Source organism: Cyprinodon variegatus, unplaced genomic scaffold, assembly GCF_000732505.1.
Source record: "Cyprinodon variegatus isolate N-32 unplaced genomic scaffold, C_variegatus-1.0 Scaffold286, whole genome shotgun sequence".
Taxonomy (NCBI): Eukaryota; Metazoa; Chordata; class Actinopteri; order Cyprinodontiformes; family Cyprinodontidae; genus Cyprinodon; species Cyprinodon variegatus.
This window is the reverse complement of record NW_015150739.1, coordinates 530684-543700: the sequence shown is the minus strand read 5'-3', so window position 1 is coordinate 543700 and position 13017 is coordinate 530684. Positions and strand designations below refer to the sequence as shown.

General features: G+C 35.2%; 2 protein-coding genes across 2 annotated transcripts; both read left to right on the top strand.

The window, feature by feature from the left end:
* The first annotated feature begins 2593 nt into the window (after positions 1-2593).
* oxld1 (oxidoreductase-like domain containing 1) lies at positions 2594-4243 on the top strand. The gene is made up of 2 exons (XM_015383511.1): positions 2594-2733; positions 3818-4243. The coding sequence occupies exons 1-2, from the start codon at positions 2683-2685 to the stop codon at positions 4199-4201; spliced, it is 435 nt and encodes a 144-aa protein (XP_015238997.1). The 5' UTR covers positions 2594-2682; the 3' UTR covers positions 4202-4243.
* A 5049-nt stretch (positions 4244-9292) lies between these two features.
* Positions 9293-12238, top strand: pde6g (phosphodiesterase 6G). Its single transcript, XM_015383508.1, has 4 exons — positions 9293-9378; positions 10463-10675; positions 10764-10804; positions 10889-12238. The coding sequence occupies exons 2-4, from the start codon at positions 10530-10532 to the stop codon at positions 10963-10965; spliced, it is 264 nt and encodes an 87-aa protein (XP_015238994.1). The 5' UTR covers positions 9293-9378; positions 10463-10529; the 3' UTR covers positions 10966-12238.
* The last annotated feature ends 779 nt before the right edge of the window (positions 12239-13017 follow it).

Below are 13017 nucleotides of genomic sequence, written 5' to 3'. Positions count from 1 at the left end.
TTACTGTTAATTATTGTGGAAAGTTGGTCATTTCTGTTGCCCGAGTTTTTTCTTTCTTCTTTTTTGTATTTAATATTCTTTTGTTCTATGTATCTTGTGAAAAAAAATGTTGGCCACTACCTGGACCCCCGGGTAAATTTTGTCTAGACCCACCACTGAAAAACCTTAAATTAATATAGAATAAATGAGCTTGATGAGTGTATTTAAAAAAAAAAATTAAATTAAAATCTAATAATAGAATGCAAAAAGTGTGTTTTCTGTGTATGCTGTGTCATCTGTGAGGTATGTTTGAGTTTCCATCAATCAATAAATCTGCATTAGGATCAAATGTCTGCCTATTCTGTATCTTTAATGGTGTCTTTATAAATAGAGTGAAGTCTATTGTTGGTTTCATATGTGAAATATGAACCTTCAGCTGCTTGCTTTTATTCCGACTATTGGAGAGACTGTTTCAAAAGCCCAATGTATTAACTGCATTTGTTAAAGCTTGTGTTTGCGCAGCTATCCTTTGAAATTTGATTGTTTCTCCTCATTGATGTTAAGCTCTAAGAAATGAAGGCCTTCTGCGTGCCTCTCCTCTGGAGGAAATCACAGGGGAGATAACACAGCTCATCGCCATGGACACAAATTCTGTGGTCTGTGGGGAAGTCGGCTCTCAACACAAACACTCACCCTCCTCGACATGTTTCACTGACTGACTCAAACACTTGACAGGGTTGGCATCATTCATGGAGAAAATAACCACATCAGAGGAAGCCTCACTTTCAGCTCCTTGCTCACCAAACCGGTTTGCTCTTTCAGATACATTTCATCCGAACATAAGTGAATGATAAAGGCCTCAGGTTTCTGCTTTCCTTGCATAACTTTAAACTGGGTTAAGCTTTTTTTTTTTTCCTGTAACAGATCCGGAACCATCATGTGGCCTGCAGCTTTCTGTCTCATCATATTTCTGTTCATCCCAGTCCAACTTTAAATAAGACTATCTTTCTTTCTTTAACACCTTTTAGGATTTTTTTCTGCTCTTTTTTATTTCTAAGCTATATTAATGAGAATCATATTTTCTCATTTTCCTAATTGACGTTTTACAGGGGGGATTGTTTTTTCCCTCTACCACTGTATATTTGAAAAGGTTTCCATCTGAGACAGATATTGAATAGGGAGGGCTGTAAAATGTAGCCTTGGGGAACACCACATGTGATTGTTTCTCTGATGTAATTGTTAGGAGGGTATCTAACTGCTGAAACACTTCTCTTTCAAATTTCTTACTCAATACTTTGACATTATGCTCTTTTCTAAATATATTATCGAATAATTAAAATAAACCAAGTCCTCCTCCACTAAGATATTCTGTCAGCCCCAACCTTTGCAGTCAGGATGATGCTGTCAAACCTTTTCCTTGTTTGACACAAACTTAACAAGAGTCATTATGATCAAGCACTTTATTCTTTACAACACCACATCAGGACCTGTCTCTAATAACTCAGATCTGTGTCCTGGAGTACATTTCCAAACTGTGGTTGGCTTTTAAATATAGAATGGCCAGTTATAGCCAGTATCTATAACTGGCTATAACTGGTTTCATGCTATGTCTCACCTAACCTTAGACATACTATCAGTCAGTGAGAAAAGGGTCTGTTTTCAACTGTTTCACATAGTGAAAGAGCAAGAGTAAATAAAAAAGCAACTCATCTCCAAAATGTGTAGATTTTAGTTGTTACAAACAATTGATGCTGTTACAGTATCATCTTATTTATTAAACATTAAATTTTAAAAAGTATATGTTGACACCTAAAAAAAAAAAATTTAATTAGCAAGAAAGCAAAACAGAACAACTTTGACTCTTTAGGCAATTGAAATATATCTTAATTTTATGGTTTTAGAATGTTACTAATTTCAGTAGATTTTCTCTCTGCTTCCATGTGAAATCCATAAAGAATTCCCACTACAGAATCTTTTTTTTCTGTCTTTATAAAGTTCTGTTTTTGCCATCACTTAGAATCAAGTCAGAAGAAACAACAGAAGAGATTTTTTGCACTTTAAATGGCAAATCTTCTTTTGTGTTGTTGCATTTGTTTTATTAAAGACTATAATCAGATGTTTAACATGGAAATAAGCATTTCAGGAGAACTGCACACACATGATAAGGTTTGTTTTTCAAATATCTTTTAATGAAACCGAAAAAAACCAAAACAAATTTGCTTCAGCATATGATCACACTTTTCTGATAAACATTAGAAACTCAGCTGCAATATATGAAAGTAAATGAATATAAAGCCACTGTTCTGATTCCTGACCAAAACTAAGAATTTGACTATCATTGAGATAAGCAGTTGACATTTACATGAATTAAGGCGTAGAAACGATACCATCTAGTGGCAGAATATCGGAAGTGCCGTCCTTAATGTCCAGCCTCTTCCGATTTATTTGATTTCCCATTGGTTCAAAGTGTGTAGAGCTCCTATTTGATTGGCTACATTATTTGACACTGACCAATCATAGTTTTTGTTTACAAGAACCTAACAGAGGTGAAAGTTCAAAGCAGAATCGACACCAATGAGTCTTAAAGGTCTTTAATCTTTTGGTAATTTCACCCGAACAGCATGAATCATTAATAAAGGCGGCAGTTTAAAGGACATGAGGATAAAAGGAAACGTAATGGAGTGACCCGCTCCAACCGGAAAGATGTTCTGCTTCCGTTTAAAAACCGGGAGGTCGTCGGTCTCTTTACACAAGGTTGGATGCTAAGCTAACAGCCGCTACGTTTATGTTGTGTCACTGATGTTTCAAATAAATATCTCCTATTATTTACCGCGTTTCATCAGTTGGATGTGACCTTTACGTCTTTATTACAAAGAAGATATATATATATATATATATATATATATATATATATATATATATATATATATATATATATATATATATATATATATATATATGCTGAAACAATCAGATTAATTGTGATTAAGTAAAATGGGTCAACTAATTTAATAATCAATTAATCGTTAACTGGAATATGAACTAAACCATGCCTTTAGTTATCCACTTATAGCAGTAAATTGTAGAAAAAAATTAAACATTTTGCATTTAAAATAAAAACAATTTTCGTCTGCCAATATGCTCTATCAAGAGCAAAGTTTTAATCTCATCTGGTTTAATTTAGCAAAAAGTCTTCTTAAAGGAACCTTTGGCAATTCGATCATTAATAGATTATTTGAAAAAATTATCTACAGATGAATTGATTTGCAAATATATATATATTTGTGTGTGGTCTTATTAATAATCTAATAGTTAATGTTGTAATTTATGGAATAATTGCTTAAAAGAGGTTTTAGATGATCGGCCAAAATACATAGAAAATGAGTTGTCAGTATTTGTTCATTAACATTTAGACCTATATTAGATATAATCTGTCCAAGCACAAACTGTTTTTAAAAAGTCTTTTTTGTTATTGTTTTGTTGTTTTTTTTATATCAAAGATTATTGTGCATTTTTAAACTTAACTTCTCTATATAAACTTTGACGTTAGGTTGGGTGTTAGTCCACTCACTTCAGTTTAAATAAAACTTCAGTTTTACCAAACTTTTAAAACTGATTTTTAGTTCAGTTTAAATAATTAGACATCATTTTGAATGTTAGTTAATTCCTTTTCATTATAACATGTAAAATTGGTTTAAATGTTTCCATTTTTTTTCTTCAAGTCAAGAAACAGAGCATTATAAAAAGAGCTGATAAATAAATGCATTTCTTGGTGATCTTTCTTTTTTCTTGGTTTAAAAACACTGACCAGTGACTCAAACATTGTTGTGTTTTCCAGCTCTTCCTCCTCTCTTTGCTTCACATGAGAGCTCATCACTTCAGTCTCTGTCCTCAACATTCATGGAGACGTCTTCACAGTGGGATCATTCGCTCTCTGTCAACCGGATCTCAGTCCAACCCTCCTGAGGCTGAGAGCCCTATCTTAGAGCAAAACCGCAGTTCCTCCTCTTCCTGGTCCCCCAAACAGGGACCCCCACTTGCTCCCACCCATTGTTGCATGAGCGGCTGCCATAACTGCGTTTGGATCGAACATGCCGAGCAGCTCCTGGCGTATTATCATGACGGAGGAGACAGAGCACTCGCTGCCATAGAGGAGAACGTTCTTGATGAGAACCTTAAAACATATCTTAAAATGGAAATCAGACTGCTAAAAAAGACATAATGATTTACTGATGAAGGACTTTCTACTCTGTATGATAACTTCTGTATGTATAGAGAAAAAACTTTACTGTGAACTAATAAGTTATTGGCTCCCACCTACCTCATGTGGTCAGATTAGTTTTTTGGGACACACTTTAAAGACTTCATGTAAGCTGAATATTTATTTCTGGTGTCTTTTCAGCAGCCACAGAGTTTGACAAGAAAATGAGAGTAGAAAAATAAAATCTGCTTCCTGAAAAATAAAATCCAGAGGTCGCTGATTTGAAACAATGTAGATTTGAATTTTGGTTCCTGATGAAAAATCCGGAACCAAACTTTGACTTGTTACTTTTACGTGAAATTAAATGTAGCATCTATTAAATTGTGTAAAATTATCACTGCGGAAAGATATCTGATCTTTACACTCCAGTCAGTTTTGGGTCCTGCTGCTTTAAACCACAAGTTGATTTATTGCATGCGTGATGTTTTGTTTTATTGTAATTTATGTACCGTATAAGGTTTCTCAAAGATCATTTTAAAATAAAGTTTATTCTATTTATTACTTTGATTTCCAGGATTTAATTTGATCAGTGTTGGTGATTTTTAAGTACAGAGGAAAATAGTTTGAATAGCAAAACAAAACTAATGGTAAGACAATTAAAACAAAAATCAATATTATTCAAACAAAAAAAAAAGTAGCAAATTTGGATAATTAGCGAGAAAATTATTTTTGCTTCTGACCTATAGAGGAATTCTGCTGAAGGATAAAACGGCAACAGTCCACATCCATTTATAAAGTATTGGTGGACACTGCTGTGGCGTCGGGCTGCTGTTCAAGTTTCTTCTATCTTTTCAAATAATAATTAGGCAGATCGTCCTCCAGGATTTCTCATTTAGTGAGGATTTAATGTGAAAATCAGTCTTCATCCTTTATCAAAATGATACCAATAACTTACACCCTCCTGGAACATCAAACATGGATGGAAAACACACCATAGATATTAGCTTAATCAAACTAATGACCCCAGAGCTGAAACCTAATCAAGTCGGAAGCAGTTTGATTCTAATCGTTCTGGAGAAAACAGCAAAAATTCAAAAGATTTCAAATGTATTTTAAGTTTCCTTTAATACAAATTAGAAAAAAAAAATAAGAGATCGACCAAAGGTTTGACTGTAGTATCCAACATTCATCAGAAAATGATGTCCTGCCTTCATTTTTGGTTAACCGTGTGTTTTTAAACAGTTTCTCTGGTACCTAAAAAGAAATCGATACAGGAGAAAGGTTTGTCAATCACCACTAGAGGGAGTCGTACATGAAGTGATATTTCCTGATTTATTAAAACATTTAAAAGGTTTAAGTGGATAATTCACACAGCTGCAGACTTTTCTTTTTTTTTCTTTTTTTAACAGATTTCTAAAGGAAAAAACAAAAGGAGAGTTGAAAACAATTAGATTTCTATTTCCCAAGGCTTTGATGTCCTCTTGATGTTAATAGGATTTGGAGGTCTGACTGAGTCAAGTCTCATTATTGAGGTCTGTCAGTTACTAAAATGCAGCAAAAGGGCTGAAGTCCAACAGGTCAAGTTCATGGAGGTGACAGTGACTCTTATTTTCAGCTCTGACTCAGCCTGATGATACAATCCAGTTGTACAGTGTTTTATATACAGGCCTCAGTGCTGCAGCTCCACCCTGCAGCACTGATGTGGTTTATGGGACGGATTTTACTGATAATACACAGAAGTCTGAACCCGATGACTCTGACGGTGTAAGATAAAGTCGGGACAGATTATGACTGGTGCCAAAGCTTCAGCATCACCTTGCGTCATGGCATCGGGTGTTAATTAGCAGATCTAAATCTGCATTATCACACTTCCATTCAAATACGTAACATTGCTTCCATATACTTTTAAGTTTTACTGGTGTGTTGTTTTTTTTTCCTTATGTAAAAAGTTGATTTGTTGTGGGGGTGGGGTGGGTGCTCTCTTTTAATCTCAGCTGAGTTAAAAATTTAATCCTTAAGAACAAATATATGAAGAGCTGAACTCTATAACTTAGATTGTCCAAGAATTCAACAGAAGCAACAGCAAAGTTTAATTAAAAAGGAGAAAAAAAACTTGACATTATTAAATTGTGACCAGTAGCAGCTAACATAAGCCTGACTCAGGACTCAATGGTCTTATATTAATGTATGTTACTAACTTTGCTAACTTATTTAGATACCATCGACTGTGTCTGCACTCTCAGTGAAAGTTGAGTTTAATCCCAGTGTGGCCTAGACTATCAGAGTTTAATATTGTTTTTAGACCTGTTTAACAGGATCTGGTCTGGAGAGAATGACAGGATTTCAAGGAACAGACATGGGAAGGATATCTCGATTAGGAAACCCCAGGCCCCATTGTGGGCATATTAGACATAAGCTTATGTGCAAATGAGGGTTAGAGTTAGACTCTGAGCAGAGTTGTTTTGTTCACAAATACCATAGAATTTATATTGATCATACCAAAACCTCTGCAGTACTTCTTGCTCTGGTGTCAAATCCAAGTTTAGGAGATGATTGATCAATGTATGTGGAAGGTATGTAGAAGGAACTCTTGAAGGTACTCGTGCCATCATCATTCAAAAACTGCTGTTTCATGCCCACTACAGCATGGACTGATATTCCATAGCATATAAGGACTATGCACACAAACACATTCCAAGAAGTCCTATGCCCGCTTGCTGTTGGATGGCTACTATTCCAACCACTGAGATGTTGACACCTCTTAATGATGCTTATTTTCCTACCATTTATGTATTATTGCTGTTTAGTGTAAATCAATGTAATGATATTTGTTTGTGCTCCATGTCCCGCAGAGCAAAAACCTGCTGAAAAACAGTGTAAATATTGTCAGGCCCAATTATTAATTAATTAAAATCCTTTACTGTTTTAAAAACTCAAAAATACGGAAGAGTGTTAGGGCCACTGAAAAAAATATTAAAGTAAACAGATTTCTAAATTTTATTTCAGTTCAAATTTTATTTCAGTTTACTCTACTCAGAATTCTGACAATCTAACTTTTTTATTTTTTCAGTGGCCCTATTCTTTACAAAAAGATATATGCATAGATGGAATTATGTTTTTTTTTAAATCTCCCTATAATTGCTTTTTGCATCTAAAGTTTGATCACATACAGATACAAAGTAGAACACCAAATAAATGTTTTTTTCTATTTCCAACTCAATGGAACAGACATACTTTTGTTTTGTATACGTGGATAACATAGGAAAAATTAGTAATATATCCTCAGCAAGCTCATAAAAATGTCTAAACTAATTCTAAATAATATGACAGAAACATCCCTTGCAGAGTAATGAAAACATTACTTCTTTACCTGTTGATTTAGAGCTTCACATGATCTCCAGCTAGCTAACTGTCCCTCTATGTATTATGTGTTTTGACATATAAGCTTCAGATTTTGTTCCTCACTTCAAGTATGAGGCACTTTCTTCCTGCCCTGGTGGATTGTGTCTGTGTTTATTCACCTTAGACACCGTTTCCTCTTTGCTCGTCTTGTAGGTGGAATAGCTTAGGTCTTAGATTTACTGCACAGAGGGCTTCAAGGCCAAAACTAAATTTACTGCAAGGCAATAAAAGCTAAAGAAAAAGCAATAACAAAAATGGATGAATGTAAAATCAAAAGTCCAGTCTGCTTTCTTTGTGTCTCAATACAAATTTTGATTATTTGGCTGATACTTTTGTGTTAGTTTGGGTTTTTTACACACAAAGTTTTTTACCATCAGCCTTTCTTACCCTTGGCAATGGAAACTAAACGGTTCATTTAAAGTTGCATTCGATCACATGTATATAAAAACAGCATCCTTTTCACAAATACATGCAAATTATGCATTTGTCTGGAAGTCAGAAATCAAATCCGCTGATATCATCCTGATAAAATAAACAACGTTTGAGTCCGTTATTTCCCTCAGTGACCAGGTTGACTGCTCTTAACAGCACAAGATGTCGACTATAAGATTTCTCATCATTTAAAGGATTCATACTATAAAACAGCATGTTTACAAAAATATGAAGTAAAGTTCTAATGTTTACCAATAATTTATTCAGCTAATTAATTTTATGGTAGAAATGTTTTGTATGAGTGGTAGTTTTATTAATTTCTAGGTCAGGGTGAAAAAACTACTATAGTAGATTGGCTCCAGAATCCTATATGGGCACAACCTTAATAACGTTTGAAAGCAGCAGCAATAAATTATGTTTTTCTTTATGAAAAATAGGTGTCAATGTCTTATCTATCCCCAAAATTTGACTTCTTTTTCCAACTGAATTCCTTAATATATATTAGTGCAAAAACTGGCAAGTGGAAGAATGGAAGAACAATATTATAAAGAATTACTGGCTTTAAAATTGCAATGAAATGCAACAATCCACAAATTCAATTTGGGGACTGTTACATTTTACCAGCACAGTCAACAGATGGCTGAGAATTGCATAACAAGGAGCCAGGAAAGAGTCTGGCTGCTTCAGGAACCTTCGTGCTGCATGGATAATCTGCAAAACGATAATCTGGTTTGAGCCATTTTGTTCTGCATACTCACCCTCATCAACCAGTGGTTTAATAAGCCTCCTGGTGTTGATACGAAATTTCTAGACCTTTGGGGAAATGATTTCTGGATTTGGAGTAAAATTGCACATAATCAAAAAAAAATAAAAAAAATTAAGGAATACACCAAAAAAGTAGGACCTGCATTTAAAAGCTTAAAATTCATAAATGTATTATAGAAATACCAGTTTAAATAAAGACTCTATCTTTAGAATAGATTTTTCCAAAGATTAGCAGATTTAGGCAGTTTATAAGCAAACGGGTCAAATAATATTTCAAGTAAAAAGCAGTAGAAGCCCTATGATTATTGTTACAGATTTAAATTCGAGCAATCTGTGAAAATAAAAATAACAATCAAAACTGAACTGCAATAAAAATATATCTAAACCCTGAAAACTTCATTATGACCCAGAGAACCAATCTGTTGTCACAAATATGGAGGCGGCGCCTTCCTAATCTCCTGCAGAACTGATGGTATAAGAGGCCCTGAGGTCCACGCTGGCCCTCACAGCAAGCCTAGCTTAGAAATCCACTCGTCTGCTAGACTGAGAAGTGCTGCACTTACATCATCTCGTCTGGCTGAGTTGCAGCAAATCAGCTGGTGAGTACATTAGAAATCACGCTGGTTGCTAAAAAACTGGGGATGTTTTGTAGATAAATGAAAGCCACATTTATTTCTATATGAAATAAGACTTCAAATTAATAAATAAACCAGGTGGATTTAAGCTTAAGCTGAGAGTTTAACTTGAAACTGTATTTTTGAATATTATCGAACTAGTTTAATTACGTTTGCTTAAGGTTTGATATTAACTGAATTTTCATTCATTTCAAAGTGTCTTTAGATGGTATTTTTTGTGAACTGGAGGAATATTGGAAATTTTTATCAAACTGAATCATTAGATTTTATAATGATGTTTCATTAAATATTGATTACAGTTTTAAAAACACTTCTTTAGAATATACTTTAAAATGTAATAACTGTATTACCGTTTTTTTTGCAAACTAGTGGAGCAAATATCATTTGTTTACACTTGATTTCTTAATTTAGCTGCTTGGCATATGATTACTTTGAAATTTTATTTTTGTGAAGAAAAAAAAATCACTGCTCCCAGGTTTACACTAAATGTCCAAAAACAGAAAATGCATGTGTCTTTTAAATTTCAGCTGAAGATTTTAAGATATTTACCATAAAATATTAAGTTATTATTTTTTGGATTTCATAGACAAATGAACTAGTAAAGTTTCTAATTTTCTAATGCATTGAATTCTGCAGCTTATTATTGCAGTCCAACCCAAACAAAATTAGGAGTATAAACACGCAGAAGGTCGGTTATCGTAACCCGGGATACTCTGATTGTTCTTTAGACCCTTAATGCACAGCTCTGCAATTTCCCCCCAGTTGTCCTTGTTTTAACAAGATTACATGAATAGTGCCAGCTTGAAATGGAGAAGGCTAGAACTTCTTATCTTGAGCCAGGGATTATAAGAAATTGGGTCATCTTTGATGGACAGGCTGCAGTGCAGACCCCTGGGAAACGTCAGATCTGTAAGCGGATTAGAGCTGATAATGTCAGACAGAGGTGACATTAAATCTAGCATCAAATTAGTAAAGATTTTGTGGCAGACAGAAGTGTTAGTGACAATTCTTCCTAATTGTTAAAGAATTTGTTTTTGTTTCTTTGCAGATTTTTAACGACCTAACTTTACGAAACCCAACCACTTACCTACATACAACCTTCCTAACTGCTCAAAATGAATCTTGAGCCACCTAAAGCTGAAATCAAGTCAGCTACCCGTGTAACCGGAGGCCCTGCCACTCCACGCAAAGGTCCACCCAAGTTCAAGCAGAGGCAGACCCGTCAGTTCAAGAGCAAGCCTCCAAAGAAAGGAATTCAGGGGTATGCTTCAACTAAAGCTCCATTTTTTTCTTTAGATATTGAAAAAAATAAAGATATCAGTGCCTAAGCTGTGTTTTCTCTCTTTCAGCTTTGGAGATGATATCCCCGGCATGGAGGGCTTAGGCACGGGTGAGTTCACAGTAAAGTTTAAAATCTTGATTTCATTTATTAAAAATGTGTCTAAATGGCTTTATGTTTCCAACCCACCCACAGATATCACCGTCATCTGCCCCTGGGAGGCCTTCAATCACCTGGAGCTGCACGAGCTGGCCCAGTACGGCATCATCTGAGCCTTCCCTTTACGGGCCATGTACTTTCTACCATCTGCCTCAGGCTCCATCCAAAATCTCCAAATGGACCTGCTCTAAAGAAACAACCAAAATAATGAACTGCAACATACATAAAAAACGGAAAAAGAGAAAAAAGTGAAGAAAAAAAAAATCTCTTTTCTGACTCTGGACTCTCCTTCTGCCTCCAGCTCTTAAACAACATCTGCTTGTTTAGGACGTTTGATTCTTAACACTTCTCTCCGTAGATCTGCTCCGTTATTCTCCCACCGACAAAAAAAAAGAAAAAAAACACCCACACCTGCTCTCTACTCTTTCGCTTTCTCCTCTTTCTGTTCTTTTCTTTCCTCAACCTGGACCAGAACAAGAATCTACTCAAGCACGCCGGCCTCTCAGTGAGTTTAAGTGACAGACCCGTGAAGCAGGTGGGCTCCTGTTTCATGTGCCTCGGCATCTTGTTCGCCATCGAAGAACCTTCTTCCAAAGATGCCGAATCTATTAAATCCTGAACCTGAATTCTGTAGAGAGCAGACAATTGCTGAGCGTGAAAACAATAATCGGATCCTGTGCTGTACAGTTCGGATTGCTTCAAATTAATGCGATATAAGCAAACAACCAAAAAAGCTGTCAAAAACGGACATGTTATCACATCTTAGAGCCGTCCCAGACCATTGTACCCCCACCCTTGTGTTTGCTCACAATTCCATAGCACCCTTTGAATTTGAATGCAGCCTTTGTATAATGCTGATCTATATTTATTCTATTGTCAATGCATGAATATTTCCCCAACTCTCACATAACACTGTGGTTACCTGTGAGTTTGTATTTGTTGTTTCTCAGCTCATTATTGTAGATCTCCTTTGTTTATTGTTTTTTTTACCTAGAGTAGGGCGTGTTGCATTTGTTAACTTTGTTCCCCTTCACCTGCTGCCCATCACTTTATCTGTGATTCATCTCCAAATCCTCTTTGTCGTCCTCACCTCCACTGAGATCTGTGATTATTCCACTGCAGAGGAGAAGGGGATTATAGATGGAAGAGTTTTTTTTCGAGGGGGCACAAAGTGGAAGTGAGAGAAGGCAAAGGGATCAATGGGATGAAGGCTGACAACAGCAAAACTCTAGTAAGTTGTGTAATGGAGCTTTGTCCTCTCTACAGGACGATGGAACAAAAATAAAGAAAAAAAACTGTAAAATGAAACCGAATCAGTTTTCTTGCTACTTGGGAAAACAAGAAAGCAAAAGCGAAAGGTAGTTAGGGCTAACATATTAATTTTCTAAAGCTTTAATGTGTTTTTTAGTCAAAAAGTGAGATAAAGAGATAAAGTAATAAATGCATCGAAATGAGAAAATACTTTAAAATTCCCATAAATTAAGGAAAATTCATTTCAGTCAGGATCCCTGTAAATGTATATTTTAATCTTCATTCACAGTAAATTTCACAGAGTTAAATATGCAGTGTCGAAGTGCATTGACTCTTTTAGAGATATTACAACAACTGGAGTAAGATATACAATATTTAGAGAGTTAATTTAACAATAATTCATAGTGGGAGCAGATCCACTCGGATTGGTGTTAAATGTAACTTTAACATTGAAAAATGTACTGTGTTCAAAACAATCTAAGAAACTAATACTAAACTAGGACATTACAAAGTTAACATATGTTCACGTGACATATTTTCTCCATGGCTACTTCCAAAATATCAGTCCTTACTCTAAACTGACTTCCTTTGCTTAGAAATTATCCAGAGCGCACAGATAAATCACTTGGTGTAAACAGATCACCTCACATTCAAGCACAAATCAGCTCACACACAGTTTCTGTTTAATGCTACCAGGCTCCTGTAGAAACACAACCCCCTGTTACTGCTGGAAAGCTGGGTCAGTTACCATCTAGAATTGTTCTGTATTTCCTTTCTGTGATTAAACTGAGGTAGTTGCACGGCCCCCTACACATCAGTTCCTCCCTTGTATCTTATTTCATTAAGTAAAGCTGATATCTAGGCTGATATCTAAGCTTATGAATATTGAAATATTTCCTTGTAATTAAGAGGAT